The 25,599-nt window shown below is 41.8% G+C and overlaps 1 protein-coding gene and 1 long non-coding RNA gene across 2 annotated transcripts in view; one reads left to right on the forward strand and one right to left on the reverse strand.

Annotated features, from left to right (window-relative positions):
- Positions 1-896: 896 nt before the first annotated feature.
- On the reverse strand, positions 897-7,957 carry LOC122894038. Its single transcript, XR_006381733.1, has 4 exons — positions 7,901-7,957; positions 7,077-7,253; positions 4,853-4,949; positions 897-1,489 (listed from the first exon to the last, which is right to left on the reverse strand). It is a non-coding gene; the product is annotated as an uncharacterized LOC122894038 (long non-coding RNA).
- Positions 7,958-8,245: 288 nt separating this feature from the next.
- FBN1 (fibrillin 1) overlaps positions 8,246-25,599 on the forward strand; it is a 233,354-nt gene continuing 216,000 nt past the window's right edge. The window contains exons 1-2 of the mRNA XM_044231383.1: positions 8,246-8,325; positions 8,971-9,315. Of these exons, the coding sequence (XP_044087318.1) occupies positions 9,152-9,315 (164 nt within the window). The 5' untranslated portion in view covers positions 8,246-8,325; positions 8,971-9,151. The remainder of the gene's footprint in view (positions 8,326-8,970; positions 9,316-25,599) is intronic.

Here is a 25,599-nt window from a genome sequence, read left to right on the forward strand (position 1 = left end):
GCAGGAACTTGGGCAACTAAATTTGAAGCTCTAGGGAAAATCTGGGCTGGAGATACAGATCTAGGAGTTAGTAGCATTTTATAAGCAGGAGGTGAAATCATGGGAATAGATAAAGTCATCCAGGAAGAACATTTTTTTCTTAAGGTATTCCCTACTTACTAGTAGCTACTCATTACTAACTTCTTAGAGAAAATTCAGATTGGAAGTAAAAACAAAAACCTGCGGGAAAAAACAAATGCCACTAAGCAAAGCTACTTGTCATTCCTAACTCGATTCGAACTTTGAGACTGGCCATGAAAATTTGGGTTAGGGCATGCGACGTTTCCTGGTATGATTAGAATATTATTAAGATCCTGAGAAAAACTAATTGTCTGCAGAAAGTCCTTAAAATAGGTGACTAACTGAAACCTGAACAGTCTCCTGATGAAGAAAAATAAAGTGTAGTTTGTGCTCTATCAATTTTAACTACCGATCCGATGGATCTGTGTTTCCAACAGGTTTGGGTGATGAATAGTATAGATAGTCATATAGCACGATTAATCATGGTCCTCTAAAGGCCTCCTCCCACAAGCCCAGGACCCCTCCCCTCCATCAGCACCCGGCCCAGGGCGTGTCACAGAAGCCTTGGAGAGCTAGAGATATGTCACAGTGAAAGATGGGGAAACACCTCATAGTCTCTGTTGGCCCATGATCTTCCTCCCTGTGTGCCTTTGCCTCATGCTCATCGGTTCCGCTGGAATGTTCTCCCAGACTGTTTTAGGCAGCCAAATCTTACCCTCCCTTCAAGGCTCTGCTTAAATCCCATCTCTTCCATTAAGTCTTCCTGACTGGACAAGCCCACCCCACCCCACCCCACCCCACCTCTCTCCTCCCTGGACTTCTGTCTTGGTGCCGCCCACTTTGCAGGCTAATCCCCAGCCATTTTCTGTGCTTGCTTTTGTCTTATTCATCAGGGGTTGGCAAACCACAGCCCAAACCACGGGCCTAATCTCATCCCACTGGCTGTTTTCATACAGCCTGCAGGCTAAGAATGGTTATTGCACTTCTAAATTGTTGAAATACTCAAAAGGAGACTAGTATTTTGTTTCATGTGAATATTACGTGATATTTAAATCCAGTGCCTATACATATTAATTTTTCTCAGTAAATTTTGTGGAAATTTGCTTTCTTTTGCCTCTCTGCCCACTAAGCCTTAAATATTTGGCGCCTGTCATTTTATGGAAAGTTTGCTGTCTTCTGCTATAGACACTTGATGTCTCCCTCCTGAGAGAGGGTGTAACCTTTCTGGGAGGACCCAGAGCTGACCCTTCATGGTAGCTCCTGTGGGGTCTACCAGAGCATGGAGCACAGAGCTGGTGTTTGGCAAATGCTATTGAATGGGGCTGAGAGAAGGCGTTTTTAATTTGTGATGGATAAAATGTTATGTCCATTCTTGTTGTCCAGGCCTTTTCTCTAGTCTCCTCTGCTGTTGGGCTGGTATCTGTTATGTCTGGTGGAGAAAAAAAAATGACAGGGAATACCAGGGTGGATCACAGAACTCATGGCTAACACAGATGAAATGAAGTCTGGGAAGCAGAGCTTTTGTTTTGGGTGGGGAGGAACTGTTTGCTTTGGGGGATTGAGGTAATGAAAGTTATTTCAATAACATAATTTAACAGTTGTGCATGCTTTCTGCCAGAAGTACAGCTAGGCAAACCTCACCCAGAAACAACTTCTTCAAAATGTGAAGATTAAACACTGCAGTGCTGAGTAAATTCTCTTCCCTGTTTGGAAGGAGCTGAAACTATACACATGCACACCTTGGTTAGACTGTGTAAATTGTACCATATGGACACAGGCTAGAGAGGGAAGCAAAAAAAATAAATAAAAACAATTGTGAGAATCCATGAAACAAGATGGGATAGGGAGGGAGACAAACCATAAGTGACTCTTAATCTCACGAAACAAACTGTGGGTTGCTGGGGGGAGGGGGTTGGGAGAAGGGGGGTAGGGTTATGGACATTGGGGAGGGTATGGTTTTGGGTAAATTGGAAGGGGAGATGAACCATGAGAGACTATGGACTCTGAAAAACAATCTGAGGGGTTTGAAGTGGCGGGGGGGTGGGAGGTTGGGGTACCAGGTGGTGGGTATTGTGGAGGGCACAGCTTGCATGGAGCACTGGGTGTGGTGAAAAAATAATGAATACTGTTTTTCTGAAAATAAATAAATTGGAAAAAAAAATTGTGTGAGGGTGGTGGGATTATGGGAAAATACATACCCAAAAATGCCATTTTCTTTAAATAGCTCAAATATTTCTACAATAAAACCCCTGAAAATAATTAAAATGAAAAAAAATCACATTCCTTCTCTAGCATGCATACCTTTTAAAGTTGGTTTTTTTTTTTTTTTTTCACTTTTCCCCTTCACAAAGCCGGAATTTTACATTGAGGAATTTTTAGGAGCCTGAATATAAATACAGACACAAACACGTACAACTTTTCCTTAAAAGGAATATCTACTTATGTCACCTTAATGCTCTTCCTTAAACTCAAACTCTCTCAAACTGTAAAATGGGAAGAACATTACTAACTTCCCACTGAACACAGTGCTTGCATAACCCAGTCTTAAGAAATGGTAGTTGTCATTAAAGGGGTCTCTTCCAATGCCCTAGACCTTATGATTCTCACAGGCAGATATGACAGCTTTCTCACAGTCATATCCTCAGCTTTTGACAATGGCTAGCATATTGTAACTGACTTTCAACTGAATTCGGTTAAAAGAATACATGAACTAAACAACAACAACAATAATAATAAATGGGACATATATAGTACTTCTATTTTTATTAGATAATTATTTTTACTTTGTTTTTTATTTTTTCATTTATTTATATAATATATAACATATTTATGTATTTACATGTTAATTTTTATTAATATTTTATTCTATTTTATTAGATAATTATTTTTATTTTTATTAGAAAATTTGATGATTTTATTATCTATTTTATTACTACCTTTATTATTATTGTTGCTAGTAAGCAGGCAACTTAACTCTACCTTCAGTTCTTTTTCAGTGCCCAGAGCCATTCATTCCTATTACCACCCAGGATGGAACATCTAAAACATAATCAGGCAATGGGACATGGCAGGGCTCCATCAATAGCTGTGAGAATTAAGGCTTTCCTCAACACACAGAGTAATGAGGAAGAATGCGTGAGGTTCGTAAATTGCCATCATATCATCATCTTGAGAGGAAATTAACATAACTGTGAATTCAACAACTATTCATTGAACACCTGCTATGTACAAGGAGTTGTTCTTTGGGAAGGGATGTGAGCAGGAACTGGAAACTAAAGCAGAGAGGCAGGGAAGTTGACTAGAACAGCTGTTATGATCACCCCACTTCCTGGGGAGATCTTTGTGACTGTAGCATGGAGTAAATAGAGCTCTCATATAGGATGCAGTGTACATTCAGACTGCGAAGAAGTTCAAGGAATGAATTACGTAGCATAATACCATTTGTTATGGATACTGGGGTTGGCTCCCATCTACATCAGCCCTACATCTTGACTGGCATTTTTGTGGCAGATGGACAAGGTAGTGCTGATGAAATGAAAAGTACCCTTGACTTGTTGTCAAAGGCATGGTTCAGAACCTAGCCCTGCCTCTAGTACTAGTTTTGGGAATGTGAGTTTCTTGACTTTTCGGAATGTGAGTTTATTTGGCTATTGAAATTGAGACAGAAATAGTCCCCCTCCTAAATTTGTATTAGTTATCTACTCTTGTATAATAGATCATCCTAATAATTAAGAGTCTTAAAACTACAACAATATCCTTATTCTGTGAGTTCACTGGGCAGTTCTTCTGTTGATCTACTGAGTTCACACTTGTAGCTACATTTAGCTGGCAGATGGGTGAGGATCTCAGCTTAGTTCAGACATACGTTTTCATCCTGGACTTTTTCTTTCTTTCTCTCTCTCTAAGATTTTATTTATTTATGTGTGAGAGAGAAATTGAGAGAATGAGTGGGAAAAGAGGCAGTGGGAGAAGCAGACTCCCTGCTGAGTAGGGATTTCCAGGCAGGATTTGATCCCAGGATGCTGGGATCACAACCTGAGCTGAAGGCAGATGTTTACCCCACTGAGCCACTCAGGTACCCAACAGCCTCCACTTCTTAATGGAAGATGATAAGATATATTGTGCTCATATTTTTCAGAAGTTGTGGTGAGGATTAGAGATGATGTATGTGATTGGGTGTTGTTTTTCTGATATAAGTAGGTATGGTTTCTGGTAGCTGTCATATATGCTTTCTGTTTTTGTAACTTCAAAATTCTACAATGTGAGCAGTATTGCATTCTGAGTCCAAAGTTAGTTTTTGATGCTATGACTGGTTTTATTATGAAAGATCTATTTGCCACCATTCATGGAGAGAATTGGGGTTACATGAGAGTCTAGTTAACTCATTTCACAAAGTAATGCTTTAGTTTTCAATAAAAGCCCTAGAATCTGATTTTAGAATATTCTTCTTTGGCTCTTGGAAATGCTTGATCTCAGTAAACACTAAACATCTTTGAAAGCTCTTGAGGTGGTACAGGGGACAACCAGACGTGTGTGTGTGTGTGAGACAAGCATCAGTGCCCCCAGTTTTGGGTCATAGTGTTTTGGTTATCCTTTATGGAGTAACCCGTTTTCCATAGCAGGCATCTTGTTAGGACTGTGCACCAGGATGCTCCATCATCTCCTGACTAGGATTATGGGCAGATTTCTTAAACTAGCTAAGCCAATTGGACCCTAGTCTTTGAATCTAAACCCTAAGAGAGGTGGCAAAAGGACTAAAATAGTTGGAATTGAGTCACCAAAACGGTCTTACCTTGAAGAGTTTCTCCCTTTGTTCCTGCTGCCTCTACCCAGAACTGCATTAGTTCCCATTTTATTCCAGAGTCAAGTTCAGTGAGCCATCTCATAACCTGATAATACACAAAGCAATTTTTTTTGTTTGTTTAAATTATCCAGAGTTGGTTTTCTTGTACACAAAGACTGCTGACACAGATATTTATTCAATAGATATAGAGTAATGAGAGTGGTCTAGAAGCAAAAATAGAAGACTAAATGATCAAACAGCAGCTGACAAAGTAGTTATCTTTTGTAACAGTTTTCAGTACATGGTACACATTTCCTTGAATAAGGAATACAGCCTTGTCCTTAAGGGTCCATAATCCAGCTAGGCAGAATAAGTACAATAATTACAGAAAAAAATTACAGTTCACCAAGCAATATATAAATATTCTAATTGTTAGTGCCTGGCATGGTGCTTGACATACAGTAAGCATACTATAATTATGTATTACAATTAATACATTGTTAAATGAATGATTCAGTTAGGTGCAGTGAAGTTCGAACAGGAGAGACAACATGAGCAAAAATTTCTCATGAACAAGGAGGAATTTGAGTAGATTATTTTACAATAGGTAGAATCCTTTGAAATGAAGAGGAACAAGGGAGTTCTAGCCTGGACTTATTTTTCAAAAAGTGTTATAAACAGCGATAAGTTTAAAAAGAGGGGGGGCTCCTGGATCACCTGGCATCAAGAATATCTTACTGCAAAGACATGGTTTTCTGTATTAGTTATCAAATTTTGTTATTGGTAGCATGCTGCTCTGTTATATGTACACTGCCTAGATAATGGGGAATATTTCTTATATATTTAAAAATGCATTTCTCTTCCAGTGATCAGGTTTTTTCCTCTTATCCCCTCTTGGTTAAGTCATGAGACTTATTGCCCAAAAAGGGTGTTTTGTGGGTTCTAGAGCTCCCAAGCAATATGAAGAGGAAGTTGAAAGTCTTTGCTTTACTGAAGGAGGGGGCCAAGGGGAAAAAAGAAGGAAAAAAAGGGCAAAGGCCAGAAGCAAGCTTTAATCTATATCTCTCCCTTAGAGATAAAGCCCAGGATGGCATTTTGGAGTTGAGTTAGGAGTACCTAATAGAAATGTTCAGAAATGTTGGAAGGAGGCTTGCAGCGTACCAAGATTTGTTTTTTGTTTTGTGGGCAAAAACCTTAGAAAAGCCTGTGTGCAGTTGCTGCTGTGCAACATCACCGAGTAGAGGATTCTAAGAGAGACTGCAGTGTCTCACATGCTGTTGGAGTGTAGGGAAAGTAAGCTGTTTCCAGATTCCGCAGAGGGTGTAGAACAGTCCAGAATATGTGGGACCTTCCTGGATCTCCAACAGCCCTGCTGCTCCTGAGCAATGACTCCTCTGCTTAGACCACTTTCACTCTCTGAACAACTCCCTTACCTTTCCATAACTGGGGAGCTTTTAAAAAAATGCCCACATCGAGGATCCACTTGAGGCTATTTAAGTCAGAACTCTGGGGGCTGGTTTGTGCTGTCAAAAAAAAAAATATATATATATATATTTTTTTTAAGTGGTCCCAGGTCATTCTACTGTATAACCAGGATTGAGAGCCGCTACTATAAGTCAAGTCTAGTTATGTGTTTGAATGTAAGTTAAATATCACTTCCTCAGGAAAGCCTTCCCTGATCAGTCACAACCTAGGCCAAGTAAGCAAGCAAGCATCCAGGATTTCTTCTTCTTGGCACTTAACAAGTGGGTCATTATTTTTTTCAAGTCAAGTTTCCCTGTAGATTATCTGCTGAGTGAAGGAAAAAAAATCTGCCTTTCTCACCAAGGAGCCAGGTTCCATCATGAGCAAACTGGTACATAGGTGGTGCTAAGCAAATTTACATCTTGGATGAATATCAACCAAATGTGTGTGACCAAGCCACGAACTCAAAGATCTGCTAAGAGAAGTTTTACAGGTGAGATCTTAAGCCACCACATACTTCTAGAACTATGACCTTAAATGGGCACGTAGTTTTGTTAGTTTCACTGTTTTCATCTTCAAGTTCACTTGTCATTGTTCAGCAAGCTCATCCCCATGATAACTGCTGTGGTCAACATTATTATTTCCATCTGGCGATGGGAAAGAGGTTAAATAACTTGCCCAGGTCCCCATACCCTATTATCTAGGCACAAACAATTGCAAATAAGGAAAGCCCCCTTCAACCGAATTCCTGTTTGTGCTGAGCTCTTACTTCTGGCTTGACAGCTGTGGCTGCTACATGGGGATTTTCTGGGGTCTTCAGTTCCAGTGGCCAGGGCCCAGGGTGTGACTTCCTGTTCTCCTTATAGAATATAGGCAACACTGGGCCTTATCCATATAAGGATGCCATAAATACTTCATTCTCCAAAGTCACTGTGCCTTACTTGTCCTGGAGAGGCAGAGAGAGAGAGAGAGAGTGAGTGTGTATGTGTGTGTCGGGGAGGTGAACTAGGATTGTCTAAAAGAAGACCAATCTTAGTTAGCTGTAGGCTGGCCAGGAGGACCATCCCTTCACCCCCATCCCAAATCTCAGCTTCTAACATTCACAGGCCTCTGAATCAGAAGGATCCCACTCAGGCACTTGCAGCATCTTGGATCTTCCTGGGTAGCTTGACCTGAGTCTCAGAAGAGCAGTGCCTCAGAGTGGGCACGCGACGCTTTAGGGGGCAAGTGGCAGTGGTGGAGACCCCTTTCACCACCACCACACCAGCCCCTGCAGCTACGGGTGCCGCCGCCCGCGTTGCGCCCTGCCCCAGCCTCCGGGACTCCGGTCTCCGCTCGGTGCCGGGCGGGAGAGTCGCAGTGAGGCGGAGCCAGGGAGGCAGGGGCAGCCAGGATGCGACTCCCCTCGGGCGAGGGTCGCTGGGGCCTCCGTGGCCACCGTCTCCAACGCGCATTCTTGGTGCAGGTGGCACAGCTTTCCGCGCCCGCCTGGTTTCCCAGATCACGGGAGAGGCTAATCTCGGGTCTAGACCTCCCAGCGGCGGAGAGAGCTAAACCGCTACTCCACTTTTTCCCATTCCCCCAGCTCCTCACCCCCAAACGAAAAATCCTAGGCCGGACAGAACCTGATCACCTCTGCCTCCTCCCAACTGCGCTAATCCTGTGAGCGAGGGAGGCCCCTGCGCCGAGGCGGTGGCTGGCAAAGGGGAGTGGAAAGGGAGGATGGATGGGGCCGAGGGGTGGGGTGGCGATGAGGGGGATGTAGGAGGGGGTGTCATTTTCTTTTTCTTTCTTTTTTTTAAAAAAGTATTTCTCTCGCGAGAAACCGCTGCGCAGACGATACTTGAAGAGGTGGGGAAAGGAGGGGGCCGCGGGAGCCGCGGCAGAGACTGTGGGTGCCACGGGCGGAGAGGCGGCCACAGCTGGGGCAGCTGCGGGAGGAGTGGGGCAGCGGCTGCCGCAGCCGGGACCGAGGAACAGCCGCCGCCGCCTCGGGAGCCGGAGGCGCCGCTTTTCCAGTGGGTGTAGCCAGGGTCCCCTCAGGGGTCGGGCAGCCACCGGGGCTGGAGCTGCAGCCACGGAGGCTTTTGCGTTTGCGCCGCGCGCAGGGCAGGGACAGGGACTGGGTGAGGGGCTGTCCCGGAACGTCCACAGCTGGCGCTGGCCCTGGCCCTCCCCTGCCTGACAGCTTCCTGGCCCGGGGCTCCCGGTGCCGGGCTCCGGGTCAGATGCTCGGGGGGCGGTGGCAGCGCCCGGAGCCGGCCGGGGACGGCACAGCGGGCTTACAGCGCCGCGGCTTCGCGGAAAGGACCGTCAGGGAAGCTGGGGCGTTCAAGCGCGCATTGCGCGCGTTTTGTGCCATTAAAAAACAAAAACAAAAACAAACTCAGCGAACTGGCCCTGGGGTTTAGAACTGCTCGGGACATGGGTACTCTGCGGCGCGCTTTTCAGGCAGTGTCTGGGAGGCCGAGAGGTTGGCTGGAACTGCGGCAGGCGGGGGCCTGGGCTTTTCTGCCAGCCGTGGACCAAACGGTCTTCACTTACCCAAAGTAACTGCGCCACGCTCAGGCGGCGCTCGGGCTGGGCTCGGGAATGGGGACCCCAAGCTTCAGCATCCCGATGCCCTGAACGTCTCCCCTGCCTCGGCGATTTGTCTGTTGCAGCTGGCAGGGGCCGCCTGAAGTGGGAGCAGCGCCTGGAGAAGGCGGGAGGAGCCCGGCCCGGGGGACGGGCGGCGGGAGATCGGGACTCCAGCGGCGCGGCGCGCTCCAGGGCGCAGCGGCGGCCGCGGATCCAGCCCGGGGCACAGCGAGGGGCGGCGGGAGCCGGCGGCCGCTGGGCATCATGCGGCGAGGAGGGCTGCTGGAGGTCGTCCTGGGATTTACCGTGCTCTTAGCGTCCTACACGAGCCATGGGGCGGACGCCAATTTGGAGGCTGGGAACGTGAAGGAAACCAGAGCTAGCCGGGCCAAGAGAAGAGGCGGCGGAGGACACGACGCGCTTAAAGGGTAACCGAACCGGCCAGTTCCTTTGGTGTGGGTCTCACTTCCCTCTTTTCCCTAGTATCAAGATCCCGAGGGAACTGACAGGGTTGATTCTCCACACCAGAATGATCCTTGACAAGATCTCCAGGGGGCACCTTAGAAGTGCAGGGGGTGTCCAGCTCTCGTCCCATTCGAGGCTAAACCACTTGGCTTCCGCTCTTTAAAGATTTCTGCGTTAGAGGGGATGCCATGGTTAAAAGGACTCTTGGGCCATTGTCGAGGTCGATTTTTGGAGGCGAGAAGCGTTCTTTGAGGAAGAAGGGGAGGAGCTGCGACTGAAAGACACAGAGAAGCCCGTTCCTTTCCCTTCCTACCAATTCCGGTTGTGTGTAGGGGAAAGTGCTTGCCTTGTGGGCACCTTTGCAGATGCTCTATTGGTAAGGGAGCAAGGAAAGAAAGGAATTCTAATGACAGAGTCAGGGAAGACACATTCAAGGGTTGGCTCTCCTGTGAGTTATGCTTACTAAAATGAGGGACTGGATTTTCTGGTTGATACTGTCTTTTTTTTTTTTTTTTTAAGATTTTATTTATTTATTTGAGAGACAGAGATCACAAGTAGGCAGAGAGGCAGGCAGAGAGAGAGAGGGAAGCAGGCTCCCTGCTGAGCAGAGAGCCCGATGCGGGGCTCGATCCCATGACTCTGGGATCATGACCTGAGCCGAAGGCAGAGGCTTTAACCCACTGAGCCACCCAGGCGCCCCGATACTGTCTTTTCCATGTCTACCCTGGAGGCAGAGCAGGGCAAATTTTTCGAGAACTTGTGATCTTTTGGGTTGTAAGGGGGCTCTTTATTTCATTGGGGGCACTGATGCTTCTGTGGCTGGCCTTAGAGGGATGTTTTTAACCAGTGGTTTATATGTTATGTACATGCAATTGAGCATTTCACTGGCTTCCTAGTCGCTATTTCAGGAAATGTTTCAGCAGGAAATATTTAAATTAGGCAGGTTGACTGTATAAGGACTGTCAGTTCTCTGAATTGAAGAAGGGTGGGCAAACATTTTCCTTAAAATTGTTCAGAAGGAAAGAAAAATTTGTTTTTGTGAGATTGTTTAAATTTAAGCCTCCATAGAAGCAGAAGGCCTAACTGTAAATGATCCATTTTATGTCCTTGGAGGAGTCTGTTAAATGAGCCCAGACAGTATGCAAGCACAGAGGTTTTTATTAAGTTCTTTTCATTCTCCTTGTTGCTCCTTTTTGAGAAGTTCTGTAGCTTGATCATATGATCCTGAATCACCAGTCGATGATGTCCTATCTGATTCTGTGGCTGAACATTTCCTTTATTCCTTTTGTGATGGGCTGTTTTAACTATATAGGGAGTAAAATTTATGTTTGAATGGCCCAGGCACAGGAAGAAAAAGTGCAGTAAACTGAATGAACCTGTTTTTGAATCTTGGTCTAGACCATAGAGGGACAAGGTGATGGTCAGGGCCACGCGGTTGGGCCGTGGTAAAATATGCATGATTTTCTGGCCCCAGGAAATAGTTATGATTAATTTAGTTCCATTTTGGCCTTTGTGGAAAATAAGTTCAGGACTCCAACAGTGCTGGAAAGGAAATTTCCTTATTATGTTAAGCCTGATTCTGATCAGGCAGCAGACATTCATTGCTGTGTGTAGGGCCCATGCAAGCAAGTTCAACATATGAACTGAAACTCTGATTTTCATATGTTCTTCAAAGGACCTGAGTTAGTCTAGCATTCTTCCTTAAAATGTATATATTTCTGCTATATATATTATCTTAAAAGCTAAGTTTGATGGCATTGCTACTGTAGAAAGAGAGGAGGTGGGGCTTAATATTGGGGATGAAAATCTGCAGAGAGATGTTAGGCCCCTCCAGACATTTGTCTCATCTCTATGTGCTGTCACCAACCAGTGCTGTTTCTTCCGGAGGCACCAACTCAGTGTGAAAACAGAAACTAAGCTTTACTTTGTCGTTTAACAGAATGTCCCTAGTTTTACTCACACCAGCAGTTCTTTCTCTTGGGTTTTACTCTTTTATGATTATAGGGAAATACCTCTCTGTGTGCCTTGCAGTTTTTGGTCACTGACATAGATGTTATGCTATTGCAAATGATTCACAAAGCCGTCCTAAAAAGGTGTTATTAGTAGATAGTAATTATGAGTATGCCTCGTTCTCACATTATCTATAAGAATTTACATATATAAAGATTAAAAAATAATTATAATTAACATTTACAGTATAATATATCATATACTAATAGAAGAATGTATCTTCCTAATATAAAGGTTTTTATTTTTAGAATTCTCATGTTATCTATAAGGACATATATATGTGTGTGTGTGTGTGTGTGTGTGTATTTGGAGAAGAAAAAAATAATATTTAAAAGGATATTCAATTAAAAAAATGTCCCTCTTACCTCTCAGACGCCATTTTCATGTATATTTTTGTAGACCTATTGTAGGCATCTGTATTCGTATACAAATATATATACATAATATATACATACACATCTATATGTATATGTATAGCATGTGACTATTTAATTACATACAATATATTGCACATACTGTTCTAAACCTTGCTCACTTCTGTATACCTTTTGTGCATCCATCTGTTAATTCAAATGGATGTACCTTGTGCATCCTCTTGGTGTACAGAATCCCATAGCGTGGCTAAAATTGTTCCCTAAGATGGCTCTCTTGATTATATTATTTTTTTCCCTCTTCCCCAATTCTGCACACCTATTTTTATAGATGTGCAAATTTATGTGTGGCACAAATTAATAAAAGTAGAATCTCTGCATAAAAGGTTTTCCCATAGATTTTAAACCAAGTACCAATTCTGATTTTGGATTTGAACAGCATTTAAAAGGCATTCTCTCTGCTTATTGTTATTATAGTCTCACATGAAGAAGTGTTTTAACCATGCTCTGCTGTATAAATCATCAGGAAAAGCAGTTTTGTGTAAAGTTTTTCCAGTTATTGCTTAAAATTTCTATTTGCTAGTTAAGATATTACCAACTTCAAAGCTAACCTCTTTGACGACAGTAAAACCTGTTTACCATTTTGATGGAAATACACAGTTTATGAAGTGAAAGTGATTTGTAACCCCAAGTCTGCCTGATGCCCAGTTGGTGGCAGCAACTATCAGCACCTCACTAATATTTCCTCTAGTTAAAAGGTGCTCTAAAATCACCAGTGTCCGCCATACACTGTTCTCATCTCTTCCACAAATACTGCCTTTTTGTCTTTCTCTTATATGACAGGTGACTGCAGAGTTTGCCTTGGTATTCTTCTTGGGACATATATTCCTTTCCCATCAGCACCCCTGGTTCACAGACTAGGGACCTGCTTCATTTTTCCTTCTCTGGGAATATAGTCGTAGCTTGTCTTCTTCTCTCATCATGTTGCAGGTGGCTTTTTGTTGTTGTTGTTTTTTCCTTCCCACTGGGCAACAGAAGTTGTTGCACAGTGGAAATTTAAGCATCCTCAAGTTCCTTCCCAGCTTTCACTGTGTTTTCTTAGACTAAATTGCCAATTTCTGTTTTTACAGGAAATCCTTCTTTTATGGAATGAGTGTGGTCCCCATTCACTCTGCAAAAATTGCATTTTTTTTTCTATTTTGAAATGAGAATTTTGCAAGTCTCAAAAATTTTTTCAAATAATAAATGTATAGTAGTTTTCCTTTGACCAGACACTGCTTAACATATGTGAAATGACTTTATGAGAAATAATAAAATCCTAGTTTTATTGTTCAAATTTCAGTTCACAGGAGTTTTTCTCAGCTGAATTCTTAACTTCTGTGATCAGGCAAAAAGTGTGGGAGATAATTCAATTAAAAAAATACACAGCTTTACTTGAATAGCAGTAGTTAGGAACCATTTATTTGAAATTGCCTTATTGTCTTAGCCCTCAAATAAGGAAGTATTACAGTTTCCTGTCACAGGGAAAAAATTCTTCAGAGTGAAACCCCTTTTCCTCAAATCCCTGATAAGGTAGACTGAGACTCTCTATCCTTGTTGCTTGGTTTATAAGTGTATGAGAGATGGGGTATATGTCACACAATTTGTGGCTTTGTGTATGATTTTCTTTTTGGTCTTTGTTTATTTGTTTATTTTTTCCAGAGGTCTTGTTACCAGAAAAATACACATGGAACCGTTTGTACATTGGGTAGATTATGTGATGGCAAACTCCAAGGGATTAATTACACAGAAGTCTGTTATTAAAATAAAGAACTCTAACAGGGAATGCAGAAAAAGTTCTGTAGAGTTTATGAAGTCCATTTATTTTACAAAGAGGACTTAAAAGACTTCATCCGAAGTCAGGTAGGTTAATAATTAAATATAGGGAAAGGACTCCTGCAGTGGTATGGTTTGTTTTTGTATTTAGTGAAAAGATTAGGCTAAAATATTACAATGTCATTAAAAAAAAAGATAGTCTTTTTAAAAAAAGTTCTTTTTTAATTTATTAGAGAGAGAGAAAGCCCACGATCATGTTTGAGTGAGTGGGAAAGGGGGCAGAGGGAGAGGGAGAAGCACAGTCCTAGTTGAGCAGGGAGCCTAAGGCAGAGCTGGACCTCAGGACCCCAAGATCATGACCTGAGCCAAAGGCAGACACTTTACTGCCCGAGCTACCCAGGCTCCCCCCTCTGCCCCCTGCTCCCCCCAAGATATTGTTAAATAGAAGTTTTTAGCAATTGCACTTTTTAAATGAGAAGATGCAGACAAAATATTTATTTATATGACTGACTTTTTAGCATTAGAGATTAGAGATTAGAGATTGTTTTCCAAAATGTGTAAGTTGTTGGTATCACAAATTAATTTAAAACATCGGCCTATGGTGAGACGAGGTTGAAGGTGATAGAAATGGAAGCACAGATATCCCTCCAAGCTTATTAGGAATTTTAAAGAACATTGAAACATCCCCTTGTTGTCTTGTGTAGCTGATGATTAAAAAGATTAGAGTATTATGCCAATGATGCTTATCAAGCAAAATACTGAACAAGATGTTAGGATATTTACAGAGAATGTGTTTGCCTTTTCTTTCAACAAACCAAACAATGAATTTATGAAGTCTAGCCTTTGTTTATAATGTGAAAATAAGATTTTAAATATTTTCTCAAGATAAAAAGAAGCTATATTAACAATTTCTTAGCTTCTAGAAACTAACCCACCAAATGGCCCTATTCAAGCAACTTAGAATTTTTTTCCATGAAATTTTTTTAAGAAAGCTGAAATCAATTAATATATCAGGCCTGAACTATATGGCAGGCCTTGTTAAGTTTGATTTTTCCCATTAGATTACAAAATCATCAAAGGCAAGAAAGAATCCAATCAAAAACATTTTAACACTGACTGATCATTAGATGGGATTTCAAAGAGTTCATTAATTCAGGAAGCCTTGATTGAATGCCAGCCTGAATTTAGCTCTGTGGGATGCCAGAGACATCTAGCCTGTAGCCTGGAGGGGAGGCTTCACATTTGGTGGGAGAATCTGATGCATCATGGGAACTGGGATTTGATGGAAAGGTAGCAGACGGCATGGGGTGTAGGATTAAGTAAGAACAAATGACAGCAATAATTGTAGCCGCGGTAGCAACTTCTAGATGACATTTATGCCCCTGTACTGCTCTCGGAGTTTTACATATGATAACTCATCTGATGCTCATAACATCTCTATGGGCTGGGTTTTTTATCAGTTTTTACAGCGGTAAGAACTGAGGTGCACAAAGGTTAAGTTTTGAGGACAAATTCTTAATATTAAAATGTCTTTCTCTATTAATTTTAGTTATGGTTTTTCATTCCACTGGTCAGAAATGCAGGACAAAGACTTTGGTAAAGTTCTACTTAAAGTTCCTAATATTCCTTTTTGTTAGTTGACACCTCCCAAGTATGGCTAGTGATATACTAATATTTGTCAAACAAGAAACTTTCCCTAACATTTTTACAAAGATGCTAATAAAACACAGAAGGAATTATAGGATGTCGGAGTTGGTGGGGTTTTTGAATGGCACATGTATTTTAGTGTTAGACCCTGAACTTCCACTGAGGCTGGCAGGTAACCATCACGGGTACCCTCCTTCTGCATTGCCCGTGTAGGTCTCTGAGCGGGATATGTTCCTCATGATGCCATTCAGAATCTCTTGTTCTCATGTCCTGTGTGAAAACTTACAGACTAGGGCTCCAAGAGATGTTTCTCTTTTTAGGGGAAACAGTACATGTGTTAAGTTTTTACCAACATGACAAGTTATTTAATCCTTCCTGTTTCATTTTTTTTACCTTAGCCACCTACCTATAAGCTCAGAGCCATTAATATAATGTAACTTTTATATTAAATTGCAATAATAATGGTGAAGATTAGCAAGCTCTGATATATCACTCAGTAGTACAATTTTCTTACATTAATTCATTGAATGTGTAACTTCTGTATGAGGAAGTTTATACCTACTTGCCCATTTAATGCGTGAGGAAACTGAGGGAGGCAGGGTTTCAGTAATTCCTCCAGGGACCTACACTAGAAAGCATTGGGAGATCTGGTCTCATAGTCTGTGTTCTTAACCAATCTATCTTGCTGCTTCCCAATTATAATAAATCTTATACCTGGGAAGTTTCTTTCTTTCTCCCATACCGTACTGGTATCTTCATTTCCCCAGAATCTTCTCCCATCACTGCTGTGGGAAAGACTTAAGATCTAGTGAAGGCAAATGCAGTCACATGACAAGGGAAGCCTCCCTGTGGGAACAGGATTCTTCAGAAAAGCCTTCACAGTGAGAGTCCATCAGGGTTGGCCAACTGTGGACCAAGCTGCCTGTTCTTATAAATGAGATTTTACCGAAACAAAGCCATGCCCATTGGCTTATGTATTATCTATTTCTGCTTTCATACTGCTGTGGCAGGGTGGAGTAGTGGAGACAAAGTATGGCTGGAGAAGCTAAATTATTTGCTACTTGGCCCTTTAAAGAAAAAGTTTGCCTACCTCTGGTCTCTGTGATAATAAGTGACCATCGACTAGGTCTGAGAACTTTCTGAAGACAGAGTTCATGTTTTATTTATCACTAGGGAGACTGAGAAACTGGACACATGGTAAGTGTTCAATAGACAATTTTTGATTATCTGACCAATTTTGCTTGGGTGAGGTAAGATATAAATTTGAGCTTGGAGAAAATAGAAGAGAGAAATAAGGAAAAATCTGGTATAGTGAAAAGTGTGAAGGCGTTAAGGGACAGTGAGTACAGTTGGGCAAGGTTTGCTCTGCACAACTTGATGGGGAACAGTTTATAATGTAGCCTAGGAATATAGTGCCCCCTGGAGTTGTGCAGTATGCAACTCTGTGTGCCTGTCCATAGACCGTGACACTGTCAGAGGTGGAAGAGGGATTGAAGGACACAAAACATCAATCAATATCTGAATGTTGTGAAAGGTGAGGATGAGGAGCTAGAAAAGGATTCTAGGATAGGAACATACCAGGCCTTTGCAGCTCTGGTGAAAGGTGTGTGGTTTAGAGAGTAAGAAGGCCAAAGGCAGGGAGGTTGGGAGGCTAATAGAGGAGTCATGGTGAGAGTGGATGGTGGCCTGAATGGTGGAGGGGGGTGAAGAGGAAGACCAAGTGGTGTTCCAGAAGTAACATGAGCACTTGGTTGGTCAAGAGGAAAGGTAAAGGGGAGGCATATGTAGGATGCCCCACCTCTATGTACCTTAATCCATATTATACCTAAAAACATTACAGCACCATGAGAATGAGAAACTAAAGAGAAATGAACCATTCCTAGTCCCTCTACTACCAGGAAAAAAGCTATTTTCATTTGTGAGTGTTTTGATTTTCTTATTGCTACGTAACGAATTACCCCAAACTTAGTGGCTTAAAACAACAACAATTTTATTATTTCTTATGATTCTGCAGGCCAGGAATTTGGACAGGGCACAGTGGGGAATCTTGTCTCTGCTTCCCACAATGTCGGATGGGGCTGGAGTGGGCAAGATGACTTCTCCACGTGTATTTCTGGTTCCATGGACTGGCGCCCGCAGCACTGTTTACTTTGGTGTGGTTAATCTAAATGGATGGACGGAGGAGGGGAATAGAGGGAGCAAAGAGCCACTTGTCAGGCTGTGCTGGGCACGTTCCAGGTTTTAAAGCTCTCCTATGCAGTCTCCTGCCTGGGCCTTTTCTTGGAAATAGAGCCACTGAGGGTGTTTTTTAAGAATGGAGAAACTGAGCCCCAGGTACAGCGACCAGGCCTTGCTCAGAGCAAGTGTCCATTGGAGCAGGATTTTGAACAATAACCTCTTGATCCCTGGTCACATGCTTTAACCCCAGTGTTGCCTACAGAACTGACAGGAATGGCTGAGGGCTAGCTGAAAGGGCTCAGATGGGCTCATGTGTTATCAGTGTTGGCTGGGTTCCTCAATTCTCCATATGGTCTCAGATTGTCTTCCTTTCCATGCGGCCTCCCCATAGGGGCTCTCCAGCAGGGTAACCACGCTTTTTATCGTATACCTCAGGATCCCAAGAGCACAAATGTGGAAGCTACCAGACTTTCTTTAAACAGAGCCTGGAGGGGTATGACCTGGAATTCCATGCAAGTCACAGGCTGTCCAGATTCAAGGGCATGGACTGATCTAGCCTGCCTCTTGATGTGTGGAGCAGTGTGTGTCTGCAGGGAGGGGAGGCATTTTGGGGGGACATCTTTGGAGACTAGCTACCACAGTAAGGGAATAATAGTTTTTTGAGAAGGATAATCAGATGTTTTAATCCTACCTCAATCTAGTGGGATTGACTGACTTTTGCATTGAAGATACTGCATTATATTTTGCCACTGTAATTTCAGAATGAAAAATGTGACATGACCAATGTGTCTTCACAATCTGTTAGATTAATGTTAAGAACATTGTTCTTAACTTTTGCACAGTTCTGCATTTAAAGAACTCACAAACCGCATGAATAAGATTATAGTCCCTAACAAACTGGCAAATTCTGTTTTTTTCAAATATAAGAATTATAAAGCACTTAACATCCCCCCCCCCGTTTTTCCTTTAGTTTCTAAGATAGGGACCAGTTTCATGCATAATCATTTTAATTTATTATTATTATTTAATAATATATTATATTATTTAATATATTAATATAAAATTAATAAACAGTATAATATATTATTAATATATTATTTAAATATTTGGTGTGTTTTGCCTTCCTTCTGATGGGATTTTGCTTTCAACTTCTATTAATAACCCCATATTTATATATCTGTTGGTGTAATTTGCCTCCAAAACATTTTGGGGGAATCAGGGTTTATAACTGATCATTAAAAATAGATATGCAGAGGCACCTGGGTGACTCAGTGGGTTAAGCCTCTGCCTTCGGCTCAGGACATGATCTCAGGGTCCTGGGATCAAGCCACACGTTGGGCTCTCTGCCCAGCAGAGAGCCTGCTTCCTCCTCTCTCTCTCTGTCTGCCTCTCTGCCTACTTGTGATCTTTATCTGTCAAATAAATAAATAAATAAAATCTTAAAAAAAAAAGATATGCAATTGCCAATAGACAGTATTGTAGTGAACTGAGCTCTGTTATTTCTGCCATAAATGGAGTAGCCACATTGTTAATAGGATAAAACTGGATTAGGAATACAGTCAAAGTTGGATTGTGGAGTTAATCCTCTATTATAACAAATCCTACTTTTAAGTTCTTATGACTTTACCACTTTCTCAAGTGGCCTTTTTTTTTGTTGTTGTTGTTGAAATTATTGCTAGGTCTATTTATTCAGCCCTTCAGAGTAGAAGGGAGGGAGGAAAATTCCCTATGTCCGCCATTCCTGGCCAGAGATGCATTCCAGACAGCAATCAGGTTCTGAGTTAGGAGAGCTGCTCCATTAGACAAGTGATTTGGTTCAGTGTTTTGAAGGGTTGTGAATTCCTAGACCATCAGTCATACTTACATTCATATATAAGTATCCAAACACATCTAAGTCCAAATATAGAACAACCATTTTATGATGTTGGTGTTGGGAGACAGGATTTATGGGGACCCTATGGGCACATTATGTCTACTGTTAAGTTCATGGTTTTGAACTGAAGCATAGGAATATCTCCATTAATCACAGGAATGTATTCCAGGGCCAGGGTTTTGTTTTGTTTTGTTTTTCTGTTTCTTCTTTTCCTCCTTCCTCTTCTTCTTTTTCTTCTTTCTTTCTTTCTTCTTCTTTTTTTTTTTTAATAAACATATATTTTTATCCCCAGGGATACAGATATGTGAATCGCCAGGTTTACTCACTTCACAGCACTCACCATAGCACATACCCTCCCCAATGTCCATAACCCCACCCCCCTTCTCCCAACCCCCCTCTCCCCAGCAACCCTTAGTTTGTTTTGTCAGATTAAGAGTCACTTATGGTTTGTCTCCCTCCCAATCCCATCTTGTTTCATTTATTCTTCTCCTACCCCCTTAACCCCCCATGTTGCATGTTGCACTTCCTCATATCAGGGAGATCATATGATAGTTGTCTTTCTCTGCTTGACTTATTTTGCTAAGCATGATACCCTCTAGTTCCATCCATGTCGTCACAAATGGCAAGATTTCATTTCTTTTGATGGCTGCATAGTATTCCATTGTGTATATATACCACATCTTCTTGATCCATTCATCTGTTGATGGACATCTAGGTTCTTTCCATAGTTTGGCTATTGTGGACATTGCTGCTATAAACATTCGGGTGCACGTGCCCCTTCGGATCACTACGTTTGTATCTTTAGGGTAAATACCCAGTAGTGCAATTAATGGGTCATAGGGTAGTTTTATTTCAACATTTTGAGGAACCTCCATGCTGTTTTCCAGAGTGGTTGCACCAGCTTGCATTCCCACCAACAGTGTAGGAGGGTTCCCCTTTCTCCACATCCTTGCCAGCATCTGTCATTCTTTCTCATCACCATTTTCTCCTCCTCCTTCATCTTTTTCATCATCATCATCACCATCTCATTTTCCTTTTCTTCTTTTTGTAAGCAACTTCAGAAGCTGAGCTATAAATAAAATAGGGGTAACAGGAATACCAAATAAGAGTTAAGACATTGAGAAAAATTAATTCTAAGTAAAATGTTAGATTTTTACTTGGTAGTCTCAGGATGTTGGAAATGAAGAGTGGAGGTAAGGATTTTGTTAGGAGAGGATAGGAGAAAAAGGAAGTAGGAGGTGAGAATTAGGAGAAAGTTCCAGGGTGGAGAGTCTTATCAGCCAGGGATGTGGGCTAGACAGAACAGGTGCAAGGTTCTGACAGATACAAATGTCTATCCCCTCAGGTGACCTGTGGCCTTGACTAGCCTCTTAAGGGTACTGAAAGCTTTTGGAGGAGTCAGAGCATGAAAGAAAGACACTTGGATATCAGAAAAGATTCCTACAAAAACATTTAGAGGGATACATTGGAAAAAGGAGGTGAATCCATCATGTGTGATGAACCTGTGTATATGGTGCCATGTAAAGTTTGGTGCATCTCCCTCTTCCCACTAATTTATAATGTTGTATAATCAGACCCTAATAGGTTGGTGCCTTTGATGAATGACTTTTAAAGTCTCCTCTTACTTGAAAAAAATTTTTTGGCATATGTAATCATGACTCAGATCTTCCTTTATAGTCAGATGATCTGTCTTTACAAAAGTATTATAAATTAGCATTATAGTGGGAGAGACTTCAGAAACTTACAGATGCTAAAACCAAGGTCCAGAGAAAATTCATTAAAAAGTGCTCAAGGTACCTGTTTTCTTCCACTGTGTAGAAGGTGAGCCACACAAAGTGACAAAAGACAATTTAAGTAAGGTTGTTTTCTTGGGCACAAGATTACACCTCTTCTTTGTCTTTGTTTCTTAGAAAGGGTGACTGGTATCTCTCAGTCCTCACTTGTGCTTCAAATAAGCAAACCTCCTTATGTGTGTGGAGGTGTGGACATTTGTCTTGTCCTTGTTTATTTGGCCTTATGTGGTGCCATCGTTCGCTCAGTGGTCAACCCCGATGGGAAGCTGGGCACTAGCTCTTCAGTGCTACCTTGATGTCGGTGGAAGCTTCCATATTAGGTGTAGTTGAATTGGATGGGGCTTTCCAAGGGGGGGAGTTGCCAGTTAGAGTAGCAGGGAGGGGGTGGGAGAATGAGAAGGGGGAATCTTCTCTGGGAGTCTGAAGAGTAACACCCACCACCACCATCATCGTTGCTGCACTCATACTTGTAATCTTGTAATTGGAAATTAGAGTGTCATATGTTCAGGGATGAGCTATGGCAATTCTTCGTGTGGAAGCTCAGACTCTTGTAATTTCCTGACTCAGTTATCCAGACTACTAATTCATACATTTAGATTCCATGTAAGCATCATGCCAATGAAGAAAAAAATCTTAAATTTTTGTCTTTTCTTCTGTATCATCTACCTCAATAATTTTGCAGAACATCTGCCTAATCTAAATGACAACTATTTATTGAGCACTGTGTTTTAATTGAACCTGATGTTTAGCACCCAGAATGAACACCCCACCTCATGTCTGTTGATATGATTATATTCTTTCCAATGGTTCTAGGCAGAACTACATGTGGAGTATCTTTCTGTCCTTTTATGGATGGGGTTAATGTCCAAGGTGGTGTGGACACGTGCTTTAGAAGGAGGGACTTGATACGCAGCGTTCAAGCTGACAAATAGTTTTTAATCTTTCATGGTTCTGCTGCTGCTTCACACCCCAGAGGTTAGGCCACTGACCTCAAGTTTGCAAATTTTATATCCCATTACCACCCTGTGAGCTCTGTACTCCCCAGGGCCACATAGCTGATGTTTTAGCTGGAATCTGAGAAAGTGTCTGAACATTTCCTGAAGAGTTGGCTAGGAGTGATTTGGCAGTTCAGCCGTAAAAACCCAGAGTGAGTGGCTGTGGTATACATTATAATGACCTCACATGGTTTCCTATTCAAGCCTGGCTGTGGGTAGCTGGGTACAGCGGTATTGCTTGTGAGACTATATTTTAAAGGACCGAGGAGTCATTTTCAATGAACACTAATAACCATCTGCCATGTTTTTGGGGAGACTTGGAAGTGTGGACACAGACATGCCTGGAGGCAAATCCTGCCTCCCCCACCTACTTGGAAGGAACCTCAGACAAGTGGTTTGACCTGTTTGACTGTCAGTTTCTCCACTTATAAAATGAGATTATAATACTCACCTTTCTGGGTGGTTCTAAGATTCAAGGGGATAATGCATTTCAAGTTCCTAGTATAGTGCCTGATGATTTAGCTAAGGTGATGAGGATGATTCGAATTCTCTTAGGGATAAAGGTAAAGAGGGGGTGGGGTCATACAAAGAGGCTGGATATTTGTGGCCAAAAGTTAGATAACCATTAGTATCTGGAGACCGAGGTCTCAACCTCCTCATTGATTATTTTCAGAAACAGAGGGAACAAACTTGAACTGCAAACATTTAAAAATGATCATTTTAATGGAAACTCCCTTTGTGGAGATCTGGTTATACTTAAAGACAATGTGCTGATAAGGCTTTCATTTTTAAATTTCCCCTTCCTTTAAATTGTGTTACCTTTACTGGGAAATAAACTTACTGAGTGCAATTCCTTATCCATACACCCCCATCGACTCCTCCAGAGAAGTTTGTATTTTTTTACTGGTAGCTCTGGGAACAGGACTTTTCTCTTTCCTGCTGATCCCTTCTTTTGGTGCCACTCCTGTCACTGTGTCCATCACTGTGGCCAAAGAAATGGGGCACTTGTGTGGCCAGGCCTGAGTCATGTGGAATGGGTTTTAAGAAGTAGAGGGGTGTTAGATGGTTGAATACAGTATCTGCACCCAAACTATGGAAAGCTCCCTTTCCATAGACCCAGAACTCCTTCAACGCACTCTGTTATTACTGTTCCCTTTGGGCGCTTTGTGGGCAGGCCATCTTACGTGATTTGAGGCTAGGCTGACTGAGATTGGCCACCTCTGAGAAGAGCCTTTGCTCTCCAACTGAGCATTCCCTTCCTTTGGCTTCATGCCCTGCAGCAATGTAATGCTCACTCAGTACAAAGGATTTTTATTTGTCGTTGTTTTTCTTCTGTGCCCAATTTCTCTTGAGAAACTGAAAATCTTATTTTTTAATTTTTATTGAATGATTCCTATTTCAATTCTAATGAAAGTTGACTTTTAAGAGATATTCAGCTATTGAACATCTGGGAAAGTGGAACAAAAACATACATTATCTTAATTTAGGCAGTGCTTAGGTAGAGTTCCTATACCCTGCACCCTATCTAACAACCTCTTGTTAACTGATTGGCAATAAACCTAGGAAGTTGTGGTTGCTTCATGTTCATTCACAGGCTATAAAAATAAGACTGCCTTAAATAAGGAATGGTTATATGGATAGTAGTTATTTTTCTGTTTGTCATTACAAGTGTTCCAGTTACCTAATATCTCTCATCTCTCTGGGGTAAGTCACACTGTCACCAATACAATCAAAGTTTATAAAAAACCCAAAAATATAAAAACAAACAAACAACCAGGTAGTTTCTCTGCTCTGTTAACTTCTCAGGAAAGAAAGAAACCCCAAATAATGAAATAAATTTTTTTCTTTTTAAACTTGAAACTTTTGAAAACCTTTTAGGAATCTTACAAGAACATACAAGCCATTTGTTCCTTTTTTTTTTTGGTCAGCAGTTCTGACTCTGTGTAGACATTTTTGAGTATCTGACAATTCTAAATGACAGACTCTAAAATACGGTTATTTTTCTTATTTTTGAGGTTTTTTGAAAAGGTTATTTATTTGAGAGAGAACACAAGAAGAGGAGAGGGGCAGAGGGGAGGGGCAGAGGGAGAGGGAGAAGCAGACTCCCTTCCCAGATCCTAGGACCCTGAGATCATGACCTGGTCTGAAGGCAGACGCTTAACCAGCTGAGCCACCCAGGCATCCCTAGGCAAAAGTCTAATTTGACCTTGGACTGACTCTTTGTTCATTTGCATTTGGATCCCCTCCTTAAAAATAGGATGTTTAACACACATCCTCACATTTTGAGGAGTCAGAAAACATACCAGGATTCTTTGCTAAATGATTTTCTCCTTCTGTTTCATATTTCCCATGAGTATAAGAATTCTTCCATTTGTGAACAGAAAAGCCAACATTCAGCGCTTTGATGGATTGGATACAAATTATTCCCTTTTCCCTCAATCTCATCTTTTGTTAACTGATGGGTTTATGTTAGTCATAAGGAAAGACAAGGTATGCTTATGAAAACGAATCATGCATATCAAAAAGCAGTTGTAATGCCCAAGGAATCCCATCCCCTGGGCTAACATGCTAAGTTATTCGCGCAAGTGTGGTTAAGTCTTTTTTTTCTTGGATTCCTTGTCTAATGAACGTTAACTTTCTTTAGTAGCTGCAGAGAAACGTTTCAATTAGTTCTTGCTCCTTGTTTTAGATGATAAACATCTTGGGGTTGACTGTTATTATTTCCAAATGGGGATCCCCATCCCACTCAAAAATGTTGAGTTGCATAACAGATAAAAGTGGCTCTTCACCTCAATGAAAAAATAAACCTATGTGTGTTGTCATGGTGGCATTACAGGAGAGGGGGGTTATAACTAGACTGCCTGCTCCTGCAAAGTCGTTGTTTTAACTTTTTAATATGGGGAATTTCAAATATAGACAAAACTAGGGAGAATAATGCCGTGAAGCTCCAGGTTTAACCCTTGCCAGTTAATGGTTAGTCTTATTTTATCCACTTCTTTCCCCCACCACACATTATTTTTAAGTAAACCATGAAAAACTATTAAATTTGTTGTGAGCATCTCAATACATACCTCTAAAAGATAAGGACTCATCATTTCCTTTCTTAGAGGTTGAAGTTTTGTCCTGGGATTGAGCTCCCACTACTTAATTATAGCTTGCAACCCGAATACTGTCACACCTTTCCCAGAACTTAAAAAGTTTGGATAGGACAGTGCTGGCATCACTCAGGCTGAAAGAGACATCTTTTGGGTTGGATTTCAGGGAAGAGATGTGCTGGCTTCTCAGTTGAAATGTGCTACCTTCTCCATGTAATGGACAACATGTCGACAGCCTCTGAATTGTCATAGAGACCTGAAACTGGAGGGTTTTTTAGAACATCATCTGGGTCACCCTGGTCTTTGTGCCACTCATTGTCTTCCTGAGCCAGAACAGAATGCCTACATGGTCTGAAGGTTCTCCTTGAACTGACTTTTAAAAAGACAAGTCACACCCATATTCAATTACATATGTAAAATGTATTCCAGTGACAGCTTTGAGTAGGTTTTGAATTGTCCACATTTTGAAT

Source organism: Neovison vison, chromosome 13 (assembly GCF_020171115.1).
Source record: "Neovison vison isolate M4711 chromosome 13, ASM_NN_V1, whole genome shotgun sequence".
NCBI classification, from domain to species: domain Eukaryota; kingdom Metazoa; phylum Chordata; class Mammalia; order Carnivora; family Mustelidae; genus Neogale; species Neogale vison.